General features: G+C 41.3%; 1 protein-coding gene across 3 annotated transcripts in view; it reads left to right on the top strand.

The window, feature by feature from the left end:
- The window catches only part of LOC144763874 (xanthine dehydrogenase/oxidase-like), a 385,606-nt gene that overhangs the window by 113,498 nt on the left and 246,695 nt on the right, over positions 1-25,413 (top strand). For all 3 annotated transcript variants that reach the window (XM_078649867.1, XM_078649866.1, XM_078649865.1), the window contains exons 7-9: positions 6,309-6,380; positions 9,410-9,496; positions 23,668-23,809. In XM_078649867.1, coding sequence (XP_078505993.1) covers positions 6,309-6,380; positions 9,410-9,496; positions 23,668-23,809 — 301 coding nt within the window. The remainder of the gene's footprint in view (positions 1-6,308; positions 6,381-9,409; positions 9,497-23,667; positions 23,810-25,413) is intronic.

Here is a 25,413-nt window from a genome sequence, read left to right as displayed (position 1 = left end):
TGACCCCTTCAGTTTTGATTTTAAGCGTCACTGCCAATGCCAGCCTTTTTCTTCTGATTGCCTCTCTCTGGCACGCAATTTACCTTTGCTATCGACAATCACACCTAGATACATATATTGTGTTGCTGGCTGAATTTGTGTGTTGCCCCAAAACCAGACCGGTGACTTCTTCCTGTTGTTGCTCATGATGATTTGCAGGTCGTCTGCAAATCATCTTCCCTCTTAACACCCCTAACGCAGCTCTCGACTGTCAGGCGGTCATGTTACATATCCAGCAATGGATGAACCTTAATCAGCTCAAGCTGAACCCAGGAAGACTGAGCTAATTCTCCCTGGCAGTAGCTCCACTCATTGGGGCCCACAGTTTTGGCCTACAGAGCTGGGCTCCCCGCCCATCCCGGCTAAATCGGCAAAGAGCCTGGGGGTTATCATAGACCCAGAGCTCTCCCTCAAGCCTCAGGTTGGGGCAGTCGTATCCTCGTGTATGTTTCAGCTTCGGAGAATCAGGAATGTTTCCCATCTACTCTCGCCTGAAGCCCTGATACAAGTTTTGATCGCCCTTGTGCTCTCTCGCCTGGACTTTTCCAACTCCTTGTATCATGGCCTACCGAAATATCTTCTACATAGGCTGCAAGTCGTGCAGAATCAGGCGGCCCGACTAGCCTTTAAGACCCCGAAGTGGCAGTCTGCAAAACCACTACTCTGTAAACTCCACTGGTTGCCGGTCGAACAGAGAGCTGCATTCAAGATCGGCTGCCTGACCTACAAAGCTGTGACTGGTACGTCCCCCGTCTTTCTGAGGTCCCTAGTGACTCCTTACCGTCCGGCACGCAACCTTTGGTCCTCCCACCGGCAACTTCTGACCGCAGTCCCAATCAAACTCAAAAAATATGGTGGTTGCAGATTTGCTCATCTGGCTCCCAAACTCTGGAACCAGTTGCCGTTATCTTTCAAATCCTCCATGTCTCTGCTGGAATTCAGAAAACTTCTTAAAACCAATCTTTTTACACAGTCTGGCTAGCTCCCCCTCTCTACATCTCTCAGTACCACCCAGCGCCAGGAAACCTATGGTGACAGAGCGCTATACAAGTCCCTCTTAAGATAAGATAAGATAAGATAAGATCGTCATGGTGCATGTCTTGTCAAAGTTGATGTTCAATCCGTTTTCATCAGTGTATTGTTGTTTTGCATTTAGAAGATTCTGTAAACCCACCTTAGTATGACTGACTAAAACTCGGGGCATGGGAGCTGCAGGCATTGAGTGCCTGTGTCAGGTTGGCTAAGTAAAAATTGAATAAAGATGGTGCCAGGCGTGTCCGCTCCCCTGCTTCAGCCTTTTACTTGTTGGTATTCGTCTTGAGAAGTATGTTACTTCTCCCAGCTTTTTCTGCACCCAGGTATTCGTGTGGAGAGTTATCAATAGGTCCAGCAGAGTCTGGGGAACACCCCAACGTTTGAGTTTACTCCAAAGCCTGCCCCACTCCACCTTATCGAAAGCCACCCTGAAGTCAATATAGCAGAGGTGAAGAGACTGTTTTGAGGCTTTTGCTTTATCAATGAGGAGCGATATGGCCAAGATGTTGGTTATTGTGCCAGAGGTTTTTGAGAACCCGGTTTGGTTGGGAATATTATAGGTCAAAGGTTCCTCAAGTAGTGTTCCTGCAAAGTATTTTGCCTTATTTTTGATGAAAAAATGACAAAGGGTTTGGCTTATAGGCAGCAAGGCCAAGCCTTAATAACAATGAACTACACAGAATGCCAATACTGCAATATTCTTTATACTCAGTTTGAAAAGCAATGAAACAAACTTTTGCTTTCAAAAAACCACTTTTTCAGTTTCAGTTTACTCAATAGACTTTATTTTCAGTTATGTTTTTTATTTTTCTTTGTAACACTTTTTAGTTTCTTCGTAGAAATGTTTTCATAGAAATTTTAATCAAACTATTCTAAGTTGTACCAACTCACTATTCTTCTCTTTGAAATTGTATAAGCCCCCTCAAAACATACTTCTCAATCACCCTCTAAGCAACATACTTAATAACAACATCCATACTGTGTCAGATTCATACATTGATTAGACTAATCCTCACATCCATCCATACATTCTCACTACATACATATACTTGCCTACCCTGGGATAGATTTACAGTCTTTTTTTATGTTCCCGGATAAGCACTCCTAATTAAATATTTTCTTATTTACACAAAAATGACTTTGGGCACAAGACCATCAGCAAGTTTTTTACATAATCAACCGTAATAAACAAAACAAATCATTTCTGATTGGCCTAAGCAACACTGTGGTCGCCACACTACGGTCTACACGTTTCGAATCTCCCGCACTGTGGGGATTCTCCTCAGGACCAAAAGTTTCTTAACGTCTTGACAGAATCTTGCGGCTGTCTTGAATAATTTGCTTGTCTTGACTTTGTTTCGCTATGTTGTGATTGGGATCTGAACTTATATGCCAGCACTTTTCTGTATATCCAGTAACACTCTCACATGTGGGGCTCGCAAATGTGGAATCAATCCGGCTCTAGCTGGTTCCGCGGCGATATCTCACTTTAAACGAGATTTGCCAATGTATTTAAATTCATTCGAGGAGACCTGGGAGGATGTCATGGTCTGATTGATGATTGAAGGGAAGGTGCTGGAGGGCTCCCTTCCTTTAAGGAGATGTCAGAACAGATTTTCGTTGGTGGCTGCAGGGTTTCCTAGCCAATGGCTTGTACTGTGCATAGGCCTGGGAGGTGACCTCAGCTACGTTCGTGGAGTTTGCAGAGTTTTCTGCAATCTGCTGTCCGTGGAGCTCACGGAGTGCAGACATCTCCACTCTGCATAGTGTGGCAGAGTTTTCTCCCTGCTTGCACTCGCGAACTGTAAGTTTGCAAACTGCAACTCGGGTCAAATTTTTACCCGAGCGGCAGAAAAACCAGCGCGAACAGCAGTTCATACTGCACTCCGCCACTTGTGGAACTTCGCAGATTTGTTTTGTCACTTCGTGGAGTTTTGCGTAGCAAAACTCTGCAAACTATGCCCAGGCCCGTCTGTGCCATGATGGTTGTAGTGGTCCCCTAAAAACCTTGCCCAGGTGTTTTCTGAAATATGAAAGGTAACTCCCCCGTGTAATAGATGTGTTAGCTTGTTGATCGTCCCCCAGAACCTTACACTGTCATTGTGCTTAATGTTCAGTGTTGTTTTTTGCTTTTGCAGTGATATCAGCAGTGTAGTCCTCTGGGTTGTGTTGAAGGGAACTGAGGGTCCTAATTATAATCCTTTTAACTTGCTTAAATTGGTCCCATTGGGCCTTTGGACAGGATCCAATAGGGTTGTGCTAGTTGTTAACTGATTGTAGCGTCTCCCCAGTGTGTTTGCTCTCTGTCTTCTAGCTGAGCCACAACACTGATCAAGGTGGAAATAGTATTAGCACTGTGGTACTAACAACCTGACTTGCTATAGAAGCTGTTCAGTGTAGTGGTTATTTAACAGATCAGTCATAGATATTGCTGGATGGCTGAATGGCTAGACCAGGCGTTGAATAGAAACTCTGTACATACTATGTATTCAATAGACCACACAGCGGCAGGGATAACGACAATGTACAATTTAAAAGCAGGATCCAAGGCAACAAGACAACACTGAGTGACCTCAATCTTCTCCGGTGATGTACTACGTGGAGGCCTCCCCTACCAGTGTGTGGCAGTAAACACAGGCAGGTAGTCAAGTAGTAGTGGGTAAGTAGTAGCAGGCAAATAGCGGTAGCCGTAACAAGCAGGTAGCAGCAGGTAGCACGTAGCGGGGAAACAGGTGGCTAACAGTCCTTCCCACAACCTTATACCTCGGACCTGAAATTTTGGACTACCAGTCCAGCACTTGTTTTATAAGTTTATAATTTTGCATCTTGCCTTGCCAGAAGATGAAGCCCGAATGCAAACTTCTGGTAATTTTCCTAAAAGTTACTTTTTAATTTTTTTAATTAAAAATCCAACTTCAAGATTAAATTAGATTTATAATAACTATACAAACATTTGCTTGATTATTTTTTTTATCTAGTTCCATTCAAGAGATGCAATATTAGGAATTGTATCTGTATGTTGATTTCCTACATAAGACAGCTTTTGGGTGCTGGTCATTATAAGGACATGTTAACATTACAATTCTACATGTCCTACTTTTAAAAACCATGAACACTGCCTTGTAAGATACTAGCCGACCTAGGGGTGACATATTCATATTTAAGGGATAGGTTTTGACCTGTCAAAAGGATTTAGTTTGATGGGTGAAATTGCAGTTTTTACACTGCCACAGTCAGGGTACAATGGTAGGCTTGAAGCCATGTTTGTACTGCCACTGTAGTGGATAGCACAATAGGTGCTGGGTCTAATAGTGGCTTTTAACGTACAGGTTCTGGGTACATATTGAACCAAATACTGGGGACTAATAGGTAAGTTAATTGCACCAATTAGGTGTATGCCAATTAAATAATGTTTAAAGGGGAGCATTGGCACTTTACTATTAGTTATCAGGGATAACCTGCACAGAGTTCTAAAGTAAGCAAAAATATAGGGTTCAGCCAAAGTAAAAATATCAGGGGTGATCATGCAGAAAAGGCGAATTTCTTACAAGTAGGATGTAGAAGCATGCTTCCGATTGTTACAGCAAATTCAGTACTTTGTTCAATTAAATGAATTAGCGTTGAGGAAGGCCAGTTAGGAATATATTTCTGTAATCCAAGTTGCTCAGAAGGAGAGAACAGAGTAGTGTATTGATCACATAAAAGGGGATGTGATGCTTTAGCCCTGTAAAAGGGCATTCTAGGTGGTATTTATGGCTATTGAGTTCTTGATATCCAGCAGCAATGGCTGTGGAAGTGATGCAGGATGGCAGGATGATACTTAAGAAGAAAAACCAAAGATGTGGGCTTGATCGTGTGAGGGGGAATCAGGATAGGAATTGACAGATTAGAGGGTCCCAATTTAACAGGGAAGGAAATAACTTTTGTGGTGAAGTAGTTTTAGGATATAATCGACACGATAAAAAGGCGTAAAATAAAACAATTCTTGAAATACTTGTGGTTTGTACTTGTATTCAACAGAACAATAATTATCCCTTGTAATTCCACCTCATTATCTTAATTTATTCACCCTGATCACTGAACTCAACAGATTCTTGCATAAGATATCCATACCAAAAAGATAATATTTTAATACAAACTATTTCTTAATATTCTAGACTATTTTTACAAGGACCAGAGTTTACGTAAAACAGCACTTAATCAGTTCTTCATGATGAGCATTATTTACTTATCTTTCATAAACACAATCTACAGATGCAAAGTGCACATACACACACAGTTGAAAACTGCCTTCACAGAGCAATTAGATCGAAGGTGAAATGAAATATGTATTCTTGAAAGCAGACTTCGCACTTTACCTACCATTGTTAGGTGTTCCCTTTCACTTTGAATACAAGGACATTTTCTGACATAATCCTGCCTCTTGGATTATAGCACTGAAATTCGTGTTTTCAAATAACTAACCACAGTCATAAAAGCATCTTCTCTCTCCTCAACACGCCAAAGGCCTCCCCCCGCCTACTTTGCTCCCTCCACCTCTGCACATTAACTTCACCCAAACAAGCAATCTGCACTGCTATTTTTTTCGTTTGATTTTTCTGGGAAGCAGACAGCTATTCAGCAAAAATGTAAGAAATCTTCTTAGAAATGTTCTGCACTTATAATTGGGTGATAGGTCAGTGCAATAATGTTATGTAACTTGGAGGCGCCCTTAGGTCAGGGAGTGAAGGGCAGAGGTTAGGACTGTTCTTAGAATGTTTGTAAAAGGTGTGTGCTTGGAATGTGTCTGGCTGAGTGCAGCATTAGATAATTGGGAAGAGACATCCTACTAACGGCTTTTCCTCTAACATGGGCAACGCAGTCTCACTGCACACCTGTGCGTTTTTAAACTCAAAGTAATATATAATTATTTTAATATGGGGCATACAATATCCAGTATATAATGTAGTCAACCCAATGTTGTTTCGGTTAGACAGGAAAGGATACAATAACTTTCTGTTTTTTGTGACTGCTCCTATTTTGGCACAAGAATCAGTAATTCTCCCACAGCCATACTGGGAGAATATATTTAGCAACTTTGCACCTCAGAGGATCTATGAATGGGAAGGGATGTCTAACGGCACATATATGTTTATCGAAGACGACAGCAAGAGTTTTTAATCCTTCAAAATACCTATAGGAAAAGGGTGTTGCAAAACCTGACGTTTTATTCTAATTCTTTATTTTCCTTAAAGGATACTGGCGGCTGCTGTGGAAAAAAAGGAAAGAACCAAGGATGTTGCATGGACAAGGAAGAGACAACAAATGTAAGAGGAGACAATGGCTTCTTTTTATGTTTTATCCAAAATATGTCTTCTCGAATGGGCCTATTGCTGTTGCCATTTTCTGCTTCTTTTTTTAGCAGTCATTTCATTGGCTGTTCTTTTTATTTTATAGAAAAAAGATCCAGACGACTATATACTTACCTCACAGAAACCGTTTTCTACATCAAGCATAGTTAATTACTTTAAAGTATTAGCTATAACATGCAATATAAAACCAGAAAGGTCTCAGGCACAGCTTATATATATAGAGGCCAATTAAAGAAGAGTATGCAGTGGGAACAACGTGGTTGCAACTTGCAGGGAGCTGAGGCCTTTTGCAGGGAACAGCTCTGTTCCCTGCAATGCTTAAAAGCCCCGGCGTCAGGCCTCACTCCTGGATGCGCAGGGGGGGGGGGCAAGGAGAGGCGCTCCAGGGGGGGGCAAGCGCCCCTCCTTGCCCCCCCTGCGGACGCCCATGGTTGCAAGTGTTTTGCCGATGCCAGTGTGCCTCCTAAGGGCATGCTTGCCTCTGCGCTCACGACATGAACGGAGAAGCAAGCATGCCCTTTTTGAGGTGCATTGAAAGTGAGCGTCAAAAAGGTGGCGCACTACAGAGGGCAACCTTCTCAAGGGATGATTCCTCAGAAAGGTGGTTGCACTCACTCACGTCACCCGCTTGCACGGGGATCTCTAATGCCTATTAAAAGTAAAAACAGGTTGCCACCTGCACAGAGAAGCTTTTAAACAGCTGCTCTGCATTTCTCTTGAATGCACTGCCCTGGGGGATGGCCGAGTTTGCGACTGTCCTACAAGCAGCACATTCTTCATAATGGGGCACACTTTCCCTGTTTGCACCCTGCACACTTGCTTAAAGGAGCGCCGTGGCACGAACATGAAAGTTCCACCATTTCAATAATACGGGCCCAGAAGAGCAGGGAACTGGCAGCCATGGAATTCTCTCTTTGGGTGATATGGCTCACTAAGGGAGATTCTGATTGGCTGGCCAGATCCTCACATATGTCTGAGGGTACTGATAGCTCTTGACTGTTTTACTCCCTTCTAATGCAACCTGGCCTTCCTAAGGCCCATACCTCCAGAAGCAGATTCTTTATACCAGTTCCATTCCACTCTCCCCGGAATACCTCATTATCGCACTACCCTATCAGCAAAGATTGTGAATGCCATTCTGTCTGTCTTCTTTAACGTCTTGGTCGCCTATTTCAGCGGTTTACTCTCTGGCAAATTTCCTGTGGGTTTCAAGTTTTACACCTCACCATAGGTCTCTCAACATTGACCATCCCCACATCTCATGTTCACTCTCTAAACCGTTTCCCCCTTCATTCTTCTTGTTATTCTCATAGCCAGGTATGTACTCCTGTTGCCTCAGAAGAAATTATCAGTATGATCACAGAAGAAAGTGTTAATGGCACATCATGTTTATCATGACATTTCTGGCCTGATAGCCACCAAAAACCTAAATGAGAACATTGGAATGTTGGAAGCTCCATTGAAGACAATGAAGTGGCTCAGGGCTTATAAAGGCTGATGTAGGATTTCTGCTCCAGCATTCCAATGTATGTCTCTGTGTTTCTCCATTTTTTATTTAGAACATTAAATCCCCAGTGGATGAACTGTAGTAGTTGCCATATAGCCGTTCTGTATCAGTCTTTGCTAGTAGTTAAAGGTCCTCTCCTTGTATAAGTCCACGCCTGTGTGATCGGGCCTAAATCTCAGGGTCAGGGCCTTTTACAACCTATAAAGCTCTTATAGCAATGGGCTATAAAACTATAAGACAATCCTATAGTGTTGCAAAAAATTTAAATTCTTCTTTAGGCATTTACTGCCATCCTTATTGATAAATTGGTACCTGAATTGACAGAGTAAAATATTGTAAAGCGTGAGAAGAGTTTATAAGCTATTATCTAATATTACACATTTCTCTCGGGCCATGTCAGATCAAACCACTGTTATGGAGGCCATGGAGATGAGGTACTCTAACCATGCTCCAACCAACTCCTGCACTCAATTATAGTCAAATAAATGCACTAAGTTAAAGACTAAGCATGTTGTGGGCTTTTATGTAAGGAAAGAGGAAAAGAGATGTGTTAAGCCTATGCTCTACGTCCATATTTTTTATGAATGTATATTTGTGGTATTTGTCTATAACACAAACCTAGCAGATGTGTGGGAGCACTACAAATGTTCTAATGGTAGGGATACAACCCAAGTGTCTTTAGACATGGATGCTGAGTGCAGAGTGGAGGGAACAGATGTTAGGTGTAGGAGAGTACCTCTGCTGTTGTGCCAACATGTGTGGATAGGAGGCACCCTTATTTTAGTGTAAACTTTTGATGGAAGAAAGGTACCCAAATGTTGCTTTAGATGCTAGGGAAAAGACAGAATAAGTGCTATTTTGTAAACGAGTGGGGAAGTCGAGTAGTATGCTGCAGATGTGAGAAGAAGATTAGGGGAAAATAATCATGTGGATCCTGGTAGTTGCAAATGTGTTTCATGTGGGATGGAAGAAGTTACAGATTTCAGTTCTGATGTAGTATCATCACTGTTGCATTTTTGATGTGACTGATGAGGACTCAGCTGACACATGTTTTGCTTACATTAATCAAGACAAACACATTTATTTAGTCTTCAAAAATTGCTATTCAGTCCAGGTATGTTCAAATTATTTACAAGTGAACATCATCATACACTCCACTTTTACCCTATTTATAGTTTGGTTGATGGTTCTTGTTAGTGTACGTATAAGTCTGTGGAGTGTCAATATTATGGTTGTAGCTTTTTGTGCATTGCTGCTTTGATTATGTGGATGTGTGCGCTTTCATAGGCGTTGTCATTTAGTTTATCATGTGTGGGGCAGTGGTGAAACAGATGGGGCTGTGCATTTATATTGTCCTTATAAGGTAAATGGATGCGGCACATCTGCATTAATGTGTTTATTGCTCTTGTTAAAATATAACATATTTAGCTCTGAAAAGGAATCCTGCCATTCGATAACCTTTATCTTTTATTTGCAGCTCAGCACATCAACTCCTTTGTTTAATTCAGCTGAGTTCCAGCCTTTTGATCCAACACAGGAGCCCATTTTTCCACCTGAGCTATTGGTAGGTGCGTTCAATCCATGCACTGAGAAAACAAATAGATTCTCTCTTCATGCTATGCATGCGTTATATAAAAATAAAGTATTACTATCATTGATATTTATAATAAACAACTGGAGACATAGCACATAGCGCGTTGTGCATTTTACTGGGGTATTTTTCTTCCTAATAATAACATATTTATTTTGTTTAAAGCCTTCACCATATTCAGATTTATCTTGTGGGAATTGAAAGTACAGAATAGTGTGACAAACCTCAGGGTACACTGTTGATCAACTTTGGAGTTAGGAATGGTGGTACCAGCCACCTGAGCATTGAGACAAGTGCTAACAAATTGCTGATTGGGAGTTTGGCAACTTTGGAAGTTGGGTTCACAAAGCATTTACTCTTCCATAAGAGTCACCATAGACATTTTAGAAGTATTGCAGGTAGAGGTACATATAGCTGTTAATTTGAAAGTGGAAACCTCTGGACGAGGGACTAGCATGAAGCTGGCACTGAGGTCCAGGAAGCTGAACCAAAGCTCAGGGGTTTGTGGTGACGGCACTCCTGGTGAGGAATATATGTGACAGTGACACAGCAACAGGGAAAACATTGGCAAATGGTGCAGACTTCTTACCGGGAGCAGACTTTGCTAATGGCATGGCAGCTCACCTCAGTAGATTGAGGACAGAGAGGAATATACTAGGAGCATGATATATCAAAATAAAGAGAACAAAACAAAACTACTGAAAATGAGAATGCAAATGGGGCTTACAGTATCCACGTCTAATGGAAGGGCAAGGCATTGGTGCTAAAACTATCAGACAAATTTAGGATAAGAAAGAACTGCACATGGATGAGAATTGACTAAGCTCACTGTGGCAGGTTCAATCCTAACATCAAACATCCAACGAAGGGATTATTGGAACTAATTTTGAAAGTATTACACACATGCATCACTTCCTACATGAAAGATTTAGCATTGTATTGTATAAAAAAGACATGTATATTCTTAGCTATATAGTTGTAATTCAAATAAATCGTCAGACACATGTTTTGCTACTATGGAAAGAGTAATTTCTCAAGGTTACATCAATGTGGCACCATATTGCAATCCTATCCATATTTTACTATTTACTCTACTACGTTTACACAATTAGTCGAACCCAACTCAAAGCCAGGTAACAAAGGAGGGCAATGCACATAATAAGAGGTAGTCATAGGCTACTATTGACCGCTGCTTTATGATGATGTCAATATGATATGCAAAATGCTAGAGATGATCCCTTGGGTAGAAGTCTGAGGGCAATGCAAGAAGTTAGTGTGAACTTGATGCCTTGCTTAGGACTTAAGAGCAGAACTCAACCCCTGCATTTCCTTCGTGATTGAGAGGGATGGGATAAACACTGAGGGCCTTAATGAAGGCAATGAACAATTTTTCCAGTGTTTAATTATTAACCCGAAAGTCACGAAAAAATGTCTAATCCTTTAGAGAACAGTGGCAATGAAAATTTGGGGATTGGGATATACATATCATTTGCATAAGCTATTTTTATCTTCAAATTAATACCCCCAAATTAAGTATATGCTACAGATTTTTTATAAAGAAAAGGTTTAAATGCTTAAACAACAGCAAAGTTAGTAACTCTTTACAAGGTAAGAAAGAGGAAACATTATCATTAACCAGAATGGGTATTTTTACATTTTTTTTATAGGAGTGTGCATAACTCCTTTAAACCTGGATAGATTAATCACACAGAATTACCTAACAATTCTAAGAAATTATGCAGAATTTTGTGAGAACAGTGTTTTGCATTTAGCCCTATTTTTGTGATGTAAAATTTCCCCCTTATGTCCAAACTGGATGGATAGATGAATTTTGCGCTAAGAAAATAACTCTAAATGCAACAAAATATAAATAGCAGCACAATCAGCCGCTTGCACTGGATACATGTGCTCTCACAGCAGGATTTTCTCCCCTAATTGCTCTTAATTTCTCAAGTGGGAATAATTGCATTATTAAGGTAATTTCGCATCAAACAGTGCCGCGGAATTAGTGTAATTACTCCAATTACTCTGGCTTAGTTAAAATTGCTCCCAGGTCCAATTTTTATAGAGATAAAAAAAATTCTTAAGTCTAGGACCTAAACCGTGCCATTCCAAATCTGTAAACACATAAAGACATCCAACACTTTCAAATGTCTGCTGTTTCCGCCATTAGATATTATGAATAAATATTTGTGCTTGAGATATTTAGACACATTTTAGCATCAGCGGCGACCTGTGCAGGTAAGTGCAGTGGGGCAGTGGGGCAGTGGGGTAGGGGGAAGTAGACAGATGACAGAATAGGGAAAATGAATTAAATAAATAAATCCTATTCTGTCTGTCCACCACCCACAGCCCGCCCCACCACGCTTACCTGCATGGCCCACTGCTGTTTAGCATTATCCATTATAAGTCTTCCCATAACAAAACCCATCTGCTAAACGCCTATTACATAATGGAGCAATTTGTCTAATTCCAAAACTAATACCATGGCAATAAATTTTCAATTCAAATTAATTAAACTAATTGGTCTATAGTTGACTGTATCAGGTTGATAAAGGCAAACCCTCAGATCCTGGAGCATGCTATTTTTTCATTTTAGCAATAGTATTAGAAAATTCCTCAATTGTGACGTCATCTTCTAAACGTAGAGTTACAGTAATCTAGTCCAAATTATTACTATATTGTTAAAGAAATGTAACAAATCTTGAGCGTGTGTATCTGTATATACTTTTTGGGAATTTTAGATAATTCACCAATAATTTCCCTAACTTATTCTTCCCAGACAAGTAATGGACATTAACCATAAGCACTTTCAGTATACATTTAAATGAAATTCCATGTTCATTTTCATTAACTCATCTAATAAAGCCTAGATTTGGTTGTGTAGTATGTGTGCTGTAGGGGTTTGATATTTTTCAAGATGGTAAAAGATTTTTTTCAGTACGTTTTTTCTTAACATCGAGACAAAATTTATAAGAAACTCTCTGGAAGCCCCCTTGTATGCATCCCATAAGAATGAAAAACATAATCCTCTTCTTTTTGAAAAGAAAGAAACTCCTTAGCAAAATGTTCTCTGCTAAAATATATTTTTTTCTTTCAGAAGGACATTAATAAATCTTCATTTCCCAGCCTTATTATTTGGCAAGGAAAAATCTCACATAACTGGGGCATGATCTGAAATTCAAATAGCCCCAATTTCTGAGTTCTATATAGTTTTGCATACATTTTCCATGGAACATATGTAATACATACCAACTGTGGCTCTTGTATAGGGGAGGAAAATGTTTATTTTCAAACAGCAGGATTAGACAGTCTCCCGTTATCCTTTAAAGCCCTTTGAGAAATGATCATTGTCAAATCTTTTTTGCATTTTATTTGGCGCCATACCAGCCTTTGAATTGTTCTTTAAGAAAAGGTCAAAAAATGATTAAAATCTCTTCTCCAAACAATATTATCGTAGGTAATGCTCATTAACTTCATACCAATATTCTTCCAAAAATTATTCCACAACTTGATTCGCTATTCTTCGGTTTGGCTAAAGAAATTGTTGGACGTTTGTCTAGAAAAATGTAAAGAACCATATAAAACCATATACATTAACAGTACACAGAGGGATATTTTTACTTTTACAGCCCGTGCTAACCATCTATCCTCATTAGCACAATTTTCTGATAGTATTTAAACTGCTTATCTTTTTGCCAGCTCCTGGGAAGGCTGACATTACACCACTCATCTGTCTGATATTTTACCAGATTGCCCATACTTTTGACATTTTAAGAAATAATTCTCAACATTGATAATTACACAACCAATGTAAATACAACACCTGCATATTTGGAATATATGAAAAGAAACAGCACTTCAGATAAGAATGAAGACAGTCAAAAAATTCATTTCTTGTATCAAAAGAAAATAATATACATAAAGGAACAAGCAAACTTAAAACAAAAAAGTATAACTTTCAGTCTTTAAGAGAAAAGACTGAACATGCTCAAAAAGAACCCAGCAGAACAGCAAAACAATGTCAGTAACATTAACAAACAAGGAAAGGTGAACACCCTAAGTTGGAAGAAGTATATCTCACCTCTGATCTCCCTTGGCAAAAGGCATCCACAATAGCAGATACCAAAAATGACAAGAGGTCTCTCGCAAATATCACAAATCCAAGGAGGGAGGAAAAAGAGCTTAAACAAGAGTATTGAATATCAATCAAATAATGCACAGACCAAAAGAATGAAAATACAACTGCAGCTATGACAAGACCATTTATTAGACTACAACATAGCAGGCAATTAAGAACTCATGAGCAAGACTTTGATATGTCCATCTCCTCTCCTCAACTGCTATGAATAAACAACTTTCACTTCTAAGGATCATCATGTGGGGTAGATTTCTCTTTATAGATAACCTTTAGCAAATATTGATTGAAAAGACCTTATCTTGCGCTGATTTTTGTCAGAATGGATCTTAGATTCAGAAACTCCATTCTTCTGTTAGCTGCCAACATCCACCAACATCTTATGCAAATAATAGCCTAGTACCTGACTAACTGCCTCCTTCCCCTCCTGCATCTGAGTTTTAATGACTTACTAGATGACAGAGTTTCAGGCCCAAATGATTAGCCCTCTGAATATGTAAAAGAGTACAGTCAAGCAAATCTACTATTTGTGGCATCAGTTTCTTAAGATAAAGAACTTATCTGCTCCTTCTGTACCCTTAGTAAGGCCATATAATGAAAGCACTTTCTTCAGTTCCTGTTCTCAAATTCCTCTGTTTTTTCAAAGATGCGATTTTGGACTTATTCTTTCAATTTTAGTTTCTATATTGTCCTTTTCAGACATTTAAACTCAATTATAGAAATTCTTTGGCCCTACCTGGACCATTATTCATTAATTTTCTGTGACATATTCGTAGTTTGAACCCTAAAAGCTTGCAGGGTTTTAATTTCTTCTAGGAGATCATCTAAAGAGGCAGAAGCAATTCACTTAGTAGGTGAGGGAAGATCTTTTTTAGGTCTTTTAACAAAACTCAACACATCAACTGATTTATTCTTCAGAGATATCAACTGTGCACAAGCAGATATGTAAGGTGTAGGTATGCCAGATATCTGAGCTGGAGGCTGACTAGGAGCATAAGTATCCTGTCTTAAAGTGTAAGAAGCAGTATCATATAAATCTATATTCGGTTATAAATATAATCATAAAACAGCTTAAAATCACAATACATGCTTTCCATAAAACTGTAAAAAAAAACACACATGATGATAAACCATTAAAGTGGTAAAAGAAGGAAGAACAGTGTTGATAATGCATTGCTTTAAAAATTCTCCATGAGAAACAACAAGGTTAGTTGGGTTTAGAGCACCTAGATCTCAAAGCAGTTCGTACAAAGCACGAGACAGCAAATAAAACATGTTAATTCGGTAGGAGCCTCAAGTACATAAGCGCTGGACTAACTTGAGCAAAATTCTGGGATTTCAGTACCGGCAAAATAAACAACTTCCTGGGCATGCTAAAATATTTTACAAAACAGCACAAAATGTAGGGTAACTTGTGGAGACATGTTTCAAGATAACTATATCCACTGCGGGATGCTAAAAGATGATGCAACAGATGAAACCTGAATCTTGCCAAAACAAATCAGCCCCTCTCATTTGCTCTGCACGTTCTCGTTGCAATACTACACATTCTAAAAACATATCCCTCACCCTTTTGAGCTCCAAGGGATGCAGGGAGTGATGATTATGAAATATATCCTTCCTACCCATGCTGAGGAAAGCAGACTTCATATAGGCAATCCAAAAGATTTTAAGTGCATGGTCAAGGGAGAAAGAATCATAGAGGATCTGTTTGTTCAGTTGGGCTATCTCCCCAGTCCAGATCTTAATCCAACAAAGCAAAGGCCTGAGAGCAACAATGTCTACTATATATTTTACTCTAAGCTGTTCATGAACAGAGGAGACCGGGTACTTTGAGTTACTTGCAAAATGCATCTTGGAAACATATTTTCTGCACACTGGAGCTTATCAACCATACTATATCGCCATACCTCACATCCCTATAGAACTTGGAGACGCACTTGGCCTGTTAAAGCTTGACTAAGGTGCTCAAAGACCAAGAGCCAAACCTCTGGGCAAAACTATGAACTGCCCCGTGGCCTTAACAAGCTCCAATCGCCTTTTCTCAATCAAGGGCTTCCAATTCTCATTCACATCAAATAGCACCCCGAGGCAAGAAAAAGCTGACACTTTGGCTAATGTGCGATTTCCCATCTTGAATGTTTGAGAGCTCGTAGACCGTGGACCAAGTACCAGAACATATGATTTTTTAATCACAAAAAAGGGCCACACTGTCCATAAAAGAATCAAACTTGTCTAGTAATGACTGCAATCTCACTGCAGCCTGCACCATGAAGAACGCATCATCAGCATACAATAAAACTGGGAGCGATCTACCTCCCGCCCTTGGGCAATCTGCCTGCACTTTGAGAAGAGCCAGTTTAAGCCTGTTTATATAAAGGGTACACAGCAATGGGGTGAGTATGCATCTCTGATAGACTTCACTACTGGTGCCAAAATGCCTGCGGGCGGACACATGCTGGACTGCCGGCTCACTTCTTGTCTTCTCAGGGCCCAGGGATGGAATCCTGGGCCCCTTCCCGCCATCGTGGGAGAGCTTGACAGTGCTCCCTGCTTACCTCCTCTTCACAGGGCCCAGGGATAGGGTCCTAGGCCCCCCTTGCTAATGCAAGGAGTGCCACAGCGCAATTTTCTCCTTTGGCACCAAAGAATGGAGCACCTTCTAAGTGACTGATTATAATTGCACAGTATTGTAATTAGAAATGTGATTGAATTGCATTACTACATTCCCAGTCATGCTTAGACAGGAATTCTTGATAATGCTTTATTAGCATAATTAGATTGAGAGCCACTAGTGGTTAAAGTTTGTGTACTTTATTGCCAGTATTAGGTGCCCTCAGTCATGGTTATATGTACTTATTGCATTTATTTGTATGGTGAAATGCTTGTTGAACTAATGTGGTGGACAGCCACTTGCTTTGGTGCCAGTATTAAGTGTTCTTATTCCAAGTTACCTGTGGCATTTAGGGATAAGATAATGTTTAGACATGCAAGTTGTGGTACTAGACCCCACCCCTCTTTAGGCATGTGTAAGAATGTTTACGCAATGTCATTAAAAAGTTATTCCATCAGCTTCTGTATATTAATACATTGCTGCATAATATTGAGTAATGTGCGTAATAAATGTGCTTTTCCTTTTTCTAAAAAAACACAGACTTAACATTCATTTATTGAGGGTTATTATTGTGTATCTGTGAATGGTGAATACTAGGCCACACCATCTCCCTTGAGTAGGCCTTGAACTACTCTGCAGCACTACCCTATGAGAGGCAAGCCCTACAATGGGGCATTTAGTTCCCAGTGGAGGACAAATGTAGACCTATTACTTGTACAGGCCACACAACTAATGACTTGTTTGTCAACATTGGTGTTCAGCGGCGTAAAACATAGTATCCCATTCTGGTGCGCATTGATAACATTTGATAGGTCCAGTTTTGCCACACATTAGCTATGCATTATTGAGCAAATATTAGAGTGCAGGGCTCTGAGAAGGGTTAGAAGGTTTGATCTTGTGAACTAAAGGTATGAGAAAGGAAAGCCCCACACACACATCTGTCATGTGAAGAAATGTAGGGTGAATGTTGTATCTGTCTTGTTACGCCTAGTTTGCATTCACAAAGGGCAGGATACCGGGGAAGGGCTTTCAAATAAATGTTTACATAAAGTTGTTCCAGGCCATAATGTATGCTTTGAACCCTAACTCTACACACACCAGGCCTGCATGAGGAGGGTGTCTTCTCTAAAGGTTTAGTGACAGCAACTGATACCCACACCACAGAATGGGGTGTAGAGGGTAGACCTGACTTCTTGGGGCTTGGAGATGATTGGGGGCCCTGGGAAATTCCCATGCTTGTTAAGGGCCGGGCAGGTTTCCAAAGAAGGGGGTTCCAGTTAGTCATTCTCCCCACAAATATTTTCAGACCATTCGCGTAGGGCAAAATCACTGGAAGGGTGTAGTGGGAGTTTTTTTTTACCATGGCTAGTGACACCCTGTCCGGTCCCCCCGGTGGGGGACCACCGAGAAATAGTTCCATGGTGGGAGGAGGGTGCAAAAAATTTGTGGTTCCTGCGGTCCCCACAGGTTATCTAGTGGGGAGGGTGAGCAACCCAGGGGTGGTCCATGGTACAGGGAGGCCTCAAAGGAGAGTGGGTCTCTAGTGAGGTTGCCCAGTGGTTGCCTCTAGGCTCCATAGGTGGGATAAGAAACTGACCCGGAAGGCATCTGAGAGGGGTGATGGACTACCTAGTTTCCAGGAGGAGGGTTAGTAGTGGACCCTGATGTGTCAGGGTAGGGTAGGTGGTTACCCAAGGAAGCAATAGGATGCCATCCTAGAGCATGTTGTTTTGAACCTGATGTGGTGGCTGAGGTAGTGCCTGGCCGAGTGACCCCTCAGGTAGGTCCTGTGCGGTCACATCCCAGGACAAGGAGGGGGAGGAGGCCACGTCTATTTGGGGGCACTTGGCGCAGTTGATGAGTGACAGGCGGCAGAAGCCTTTAATGTGTAGACTCCTGCCTTGGGCACTGTAGGTGTACCAGCACTGGGGTTTGTCCCTGGAGACTCTTTTAAGGTGGCAGTTGGGGGGTGTCCTCCCAGCAATGTGCGGAAGGCGGTTCTGCCCGCAATGGTCTAGCACGCTGATAGACACTTCTGTCCCAGGCTGTTGCTGGGAGCTGTTAATTGGGCAGCCCGCAGTGGAAGGGGACTGGCAGACCTTAGAAAATGGTAGTACCACCCAGAAGTCTGTTGGGCCCCATCTTAAGTGAAGGAACCCTGTGCTTCAGACTGGGGTGGTGGAGGCCAAGCAGGGATTGTGCCTGGACAGTCAGAGGGTGCCTGGACTGTCTCCCGAAGCGCTGAAGGGAGACTGAGGACAGCTCTTAGAGGTGGGCCTGGGTGCAGCTAACTCAGGGCCCATGGGCTCTCCAAAGGTACTTTGAGAGCAGAGCGCCTCTCTCAGAGAAAATGGTACACAGGCCCTGTTCCCACAGTGGAGAACAAGGATAGGGTCTAGGTTACTAGGGTGGTTCCATGTGGCGCTACCAAGAGGGGAGGAAGCTGCGGGCTGTCTGATGAGGCACCCTCACTGTGACACTCCCAACTCTGCCAGTGGAGTGGTGAGGCTGGTCTGACGTCCTACAAGAGGGCCAGACCAAGGGCCAAGGATGCATCTCCGCAAGGGGACCCAGAAAAAAGAGGGAACTGAGTGGATAAACTCCTGGAGGGGGACCTTCCAGTGAACCAGGTGATAGGTACTAGACATATCCCTTGTGGAGGCATCAGTGCTGAGGCACTGTTCCCTTGTCCAGAGGAGTGGTAGGGGTAGTGTTGCATGACACAGTGCAAGGGTAGGCATAGTTCTGCTCAGTCCATGTAGAAAATGAATCACCTAGATGCCTCCAACCTAGAACCAGGAGGGTTTCTAGTGCAGACTGGCGTCCCTGTTGGGAGAGGTGGTCTCATGGCTGGGTGCGATAGGTGGTCTTAATGGCCGACAAACAGCGTAAGTCATCAGAGGTAGCGGACAACTGTAAAGTAGGGTGTCTGGTCAGAACCCCTCATCATTTGTTACCACTGACTAGGTAAAGAATACCCATGCATAGTGGCTATTTCGTTCCCATAAGAATTAGCTGGATGCAGTGAGTGTGAGAAGATGGTTCTGACCATCTTATCAGTCTGGAGTTTTTGCTTTTTGATCACCCGATTTGTGAACTTTTACTGTGGGAGAGTCTCCTAACCTGAGACCCACCCAGGCTAAACCCATGGTAAAATGGACTGCGCGTGTTTACCGCCAGTATCGGTAGAGATATAAGTACATCACTGTGGACTACATTTTAATCAAAATCTGATCGAAGGTGACGTGGGTATTTAAAAAAGAAAATTGTGGACTCTGTGGTTTCAGTAGTATAGTTTATATTTGCAAGAAGTTCACAGTCTTAAAGTGAGTTGTGACAATGCAAAATGTAACACCCCAACCGTTTTTCTTAAGTAGTCCAGGTGAACCAACAATAAAATGGAGTAAGTGGAAGACAATCTTTGAGCATTATGCTCAGGTTTCTGGAACCAATTTAAGTGCAGAAAGGAGATATGTTTGCAAATGCACTGTCTAGGTGGGGAGGGCCAGGAGGTGCTTGAGGATTTCCCAGAACTACGTGTGGAAGAGCAAAGAGGACATAATGAATTTGAAGTATGTTTTGCAAATCTAGATCAACATTATCTAACCAGAATGAGCACGATCATGGAACGCTACTATTTTGGGCTTTGAAAACATGGTGGTGATGAATTGGTTGAAGAGTATATTACACGTCCTCACAAATTAGCTGCAACATGCAAACTTCGTGGTTCAAAAGAAGAATGGATCAGAGACCAGTCTGTTTTGTGATGCAAGGATGACTAAATTAGAGAGGAGCTGTGGCTCAAAGATGAGCCACCATTGGGAGAAGTTATTCTGGTCGCAAAAAGAGTGAAGCACATGCTAAAATGTGAATTGGAATTGAAGGGTGGAAGAATAAGTCAAGTTCTAACACAGAGAAAAGTGAGGAGACTGTTTGTATGATAAAGAATAAAAAACGTGTAACAAAGAAGTTAATAAAAGAAAATCATTATAAGTCCAGTTGGGAAAATAGATCTTATGGAGAGTGTGTTGCTGTGGTAGAAGTGGGCATAGAGAAAAGGCTAATTCGTGTTCAGCATTGTATGTAATATGCCTTAGTTATGACAAGAAGGGTAATTTTCAGAAATGTTGCAGGAATAGGGCAGAGGAAGGAACATAAAAAGGAAGTAAAGGAAATCTCACAGGATATTGTCTTTAAAATTGAAGGATCTCAACAAAAACCTCCAAGTGGTATAGTATAGATTGAAGGAGTGGAACTGAAAATGAAGTTTGACTTATGCTCGCACTTAACTATTATATACCTATGAACATTGATGCAAGTTGTAAAGATGTAGGGGCATTACTGAAGCAAGAAAGAGATGGTTAGGAACAGTTGCCGGTGCTTCTGGGAAATTCGGAGGGGCAGAATCGAATAATTCCATTGTGCAGATGGAGGCATTGGCTATATACTAAATACGTTTCACAATTTTATTTGGGAGACTCATTTTAGAGTTGACACAGATCATAAACCATTGAAAGAGATATTTCAAGGGAAAGGTCTAGATTGTATGTCATCAAGGATCAGGAGATGGGTTGTGGCTCTGCAGGATTTTGATTTTGTTTTCGAATATGTTCCTGGTGTTAGTAATTTGACAGCAGACTGTTCATCTAGATTAGTGAGAAGTGTAGAAGAAGTTGAGCTTTTAGAGGATGTTCAATAAGAAGAATCATTTGATGTGTGTGAGTTCTTGATAGGATGTCTTTCAGAAGGAATGTAGAAAGAAGATATAAAGAAAGATGATGAGTTAATGGAAATTGTCAGGTAAAGAAATCGGAACAACATTGACAAAATCATGGGTTAATGTTTTTGATGAGTTGGCAGTGGACAGGGACATATTATTGAGAGGGGCAAAATTGATATCTCCAAGTTCTTTGAGAGGGAAATTAGTTGAAGAGGCACATCAAGGTCACGGAGGGATTGTAAAAACCAAGGAATGGTTAAGAGCTAATTTCTGGTGGCTAGGGATGGACTTATGTATTCAACGTGCAGTTAGAGATGTAGTAATAAAGATAAGGTGTTGACACCACGTACAATGCCAATGGTAAGTCTGAAGTTACACAAACGCTCATGGTAAGAAGTTGCCATTGATATAGTGGGGCCATTAAGAGGTGAGCGAAATATCCCTTTCTAGTCGGTAATTATGGATTTGTACTCTAGATGGGGGGGAAGTTTCTTGTGTAAGGGAAATACCCACTGAAAGTGTAATCACATTCTTACAAGAGGTGTTTAAAAGGGAAACTTTTCCAAAATCACTACTAACTGATAAGGGGCCAAAATTGTGCTCTAAGGTGATGGACGATGTTCTCGAGTCATGTGGTATAGAACAAAAAAAGTGTTCTGTTTATCATCCTGAAACAAAAGGAACAATAAAAAGGTTTAATATAGTGATAAAGAAGAACATACAGATATCAAAAGTGAATTCTCTAAACTGGACAAAATAGTTACATTAATGTATTACTGCACACCGCATGACACCGCATTCCACTACACAGAAATGTCAATTTGAATTATTCAAGGGTAGATCACCGAACACTTTGTTGTGTCCAAGCTAGATGGATTGGGACAAAGGAATAAAGTACAAAGGCATTGGAGCATGAAGGCATTGTGAGTTGAGTTTACAAGAGTAAAGTAAAAAACATGATGAAAGGAAAAGAGTAAAGTTTAGTGAGATGTGTGTGTGGATTGGGTCCAGATCAAAGCTCCAGTTTGTTGTACGTCTTGGTCCAAGTATATGAAACCCATTCAAGTGACAAAATGTTTCAGAAATGTAGTAAAAGTTATGGATGGAAGAATATTGAATAACAGCTGAGTGGTACAAAATCTGGTGCAACTGAAAATGAGAACATTGAGGCAGACCTTCAGATTTGAGTGTGTGGAGGAAAGGTGTACAGAGATTATAGTAAAAATTAGCCTGAAGTTTGCAGAAGGAGTACATGAAGTTGTTCAGTTCCTTCATATTTTTGTTTCTAGTTAACATGAAACATATCTCTTTGTTTATTTTATCTGTCTGTAATATATTGAGATTTGATATAGTACTTTTACATATTGTTTATGTTGATAGTTGTAGTAATAATTTATTGAAGAAATGGGAAGTGTGATAGCGAGTTGTTAGATTAGATGTCATCAGGTTATATGATGTTACATGGAACATAGAACTCTCAAACAGAATGTAGTTTAAACATTGCAGGCAGTTGCCTGAATGTCCTTGTTGGTTGAGGTGCAATATAAACGTATCTCCTGCTTTACTTACAACAATGTGTACAGTCTTGGATTGTACATGTTACACAGTCCTTCACATCCAGGAAAATGAACAGCAGGGCAGTACAGCATGACAAGAGTCAGGCAAAACAGCAGACTAGGAGAGTGGTAGTTCTGTCAGTAGCACAGCAGTTAATCTTCCATATAGAGTGGTCATAGGTCCAGAAGTGAACTAAAGTCATGGTGCCCGAGATCCATTATTTATACACAGTTGTCCCTTTGAAGTGGGGGTGACTTCAAAGAAGTGCACAGAGGTCCTCTCTTCCTGCCCTAGTTCCAGACTGACTACAGGGGGGCATGCAGCCCTTTGTGTACGGACAGGACACAGTCTATTCAGGTGGAAGTGTGAGGCTGTGCCCGGCTCTTCCCTCCCATCGTCCACAAAGGCCCATCAAGACACACGTAACCTCCCTTTATGTGTGTATGTCTAGAGGGAATGCACACAGCTCAGCTGTCACCCAACCCAGACTGAACAGAGACAGTCAGCAGGCACCAAATGGCTAAAGTAAGTAGATGCCAGCATGTAAAACCTAAAAGTACATGTCCTGCTTTATAAATACACTGCACCCTGCCCTGTGGGTTTGACAGGGCCTTCCTTAGGGATGACTTATATGTATAAAAAGGGAAAGCTTAGGCCTGGCAAGATGGTTACCTTGCCAGGTCGAAGTGGCAGAGTAAAACTGCACATACAGGCTCTGCAGTGGCAGGCCTTAGTCATGGTAAGATGGCTACATCAGTGGGTGGAAGAAGGAGTGCTGCAGGTTCACTAGTAGCATTTAATTTATAGGCCATGGGCACATGTAGTGTACTTTACCTAGAACTGACAAGTAAATTAAATGTCCCAAGTGGGGTTCGGCCAATATTACCATGTTTAGTGGAGAGAGCACAAGCACTTAAGCACTGCTCAGCAGGGCACAGAGTTCTAAAGCCAGCTTAAACCAGGTCAGAAAATGGAGGGAGGTAGAACAAGTTGGGGGAAGATCACACTAAGCCTGTCAGGTCTAACAGTGCTCATTTTTATAATAGTGAATATAGCCTCTTGATTACTATAAGCAATATATGCAACAATAACATATGTTTTCTATATTTTTATAGATTCAGAAAAATGAACACCAGAAGCTGCTGTGTTTCAGAGGGGAACGTGTCACGTGGGTGCAGCCATCAAGCCTTGCTGAGTTGCTTTCTCTAAAATATCAGTGCCCTGAAGCCAAGCTGGTGGTGGGAAATACAGAAGTTGGTAAGGACTTGGAAAGCATGCAATGTAAAAAGGACTTGACCAGAGTTGACCATGAAACAAACAAGTATGATTTAACCTGTACATCAACATGCTTATAACTATGCTGACTTTGGCACCCATCAGCAAGAAACACATTTTTCTTCACACAGATCAACCCACTGTCAAGGTGCATAATGTTCCAAGACCATTTCGTTCCTCACACTCATCACAGTCCTTACATTATGACAATTAATTGTTTAGGCAACAACAAAGTGTGCTAGCCCTTTAAATTTAAACAAAAAAATGTGACCACTTACAGATAGGACATTAATATACCTCACACAGAAGTCCTGTTTACCTGTTTCACTGGGACAGGATCTGTGGTAGATGCTAGATACTGCTTTGTATTCTGTCATGTTTTCATTACTTTATATGTTTGATTTGTTTAGGAGATGCAGTAGAAATCTTCTACAGTATTTTTACATCAGTAAGAGCTTAGCTATGCGGGTCGATATCGTGGAGGCCAGGCATTCCCTTAGAGCGTGTTCAGTGACACAAAGGCAATAGGGCCTCTTTAGTTGTGCTTTGCTCATTTGAAGGTTGTGTACTAGTGCTAGCTTCTCCCATAGTATCATTTTTTTAGTCTTTAAGGCAACAGGGACCCTACCATGCGGGATACTTGCCTCTTTCTCCCATTCCTTGGTCTCTTGAACCACCATATGATCTTGGAGGACCTCTTTTAGAGAGTTTGGAAGTTGAAACTGATTCAGTGGAACCTCTCACGGTTTATGGGGGAAGCAGAAACCTTGCTGTGCCGCTTACTCTCATCCCCTCCACGAAAAGGATGAGCCCGCTATTATATATGCAACCTTTTGGATTGAGGCTGAAGGTTTAGACACGTCTGGAGCTTGATGCACCCTCCCCACTCTATCTCAACTTCAAATCCTTAATGAAGTGTGGGGACACTGGGCTAGATGTAGGTAATTGAAATTTACCGATTCGAAAATACAGTATTTTCGAATCGGTAAATGCTATATGGGTAAAAAATCGGTAAAAAATACCGAATCATTAAGATTCTGTATTTACCGAATCGGTATTTACCGATTCGGTAATTGCCATTTATTTCTATGGGCCTGAAGGCCCATAGGAATGAATGTCAATTACCGAATCGGTAAATACAGATTCTGTAAAATAGGGAAAGAGTCAAGGGTGGCAGGGTGTCACTTTGACACCCTGTTGCACCCCTGAATAGTGCTGGTGTGCACATGTAATTTCAAAAAGGGGGTGGTGATGGACAGAGTATCTGAGTTAATCAGAACACTCCTACCCAGTCAACCGATCAGGGCTTGATCCATCACCGTTTTTTAGCTCACTGCACCATCCCAGTTCAGAACCTGGCTATATGCAAATTAGTCTGTCCCTGGCCCAGTGCATCATGGGAACAGGGAAGACCAAACTACCAAGCCAATTCTTCACTGGAAAGGAAACAAGCTTCCGGGGACCGGTTTCTGGCATTACAGCCGTCTTCGGCCCGGCTTGCTTGAATCCTGATGGTGCAGTGAGCAAGGGACTCATGTCTGAGCATACCCTTCCACACTTATGGTGGCCAAAATAATTTCTGCACC

The sequence above is a fragment of the Lissotriton helveticus genome, chromosome 6, assembly GCF_964261635.1.
Source record: "Lissotriton helveticus chromosome 6, aLisHel1.1, whole genome shotgun sequence".
NCBI classification, from domain to species: domain Eukaryota; kingdom Metazoa; phylum Chordata; class Amphibia; order Caudata; family Salamandridae; genus Lissotriton; species Lissotriton helveticus.
The sequence above is the reverse complement of the archived record's forward strand: the minus strand, read 5'-3'. Positions and strand labels throughout refer to the sequence as shown.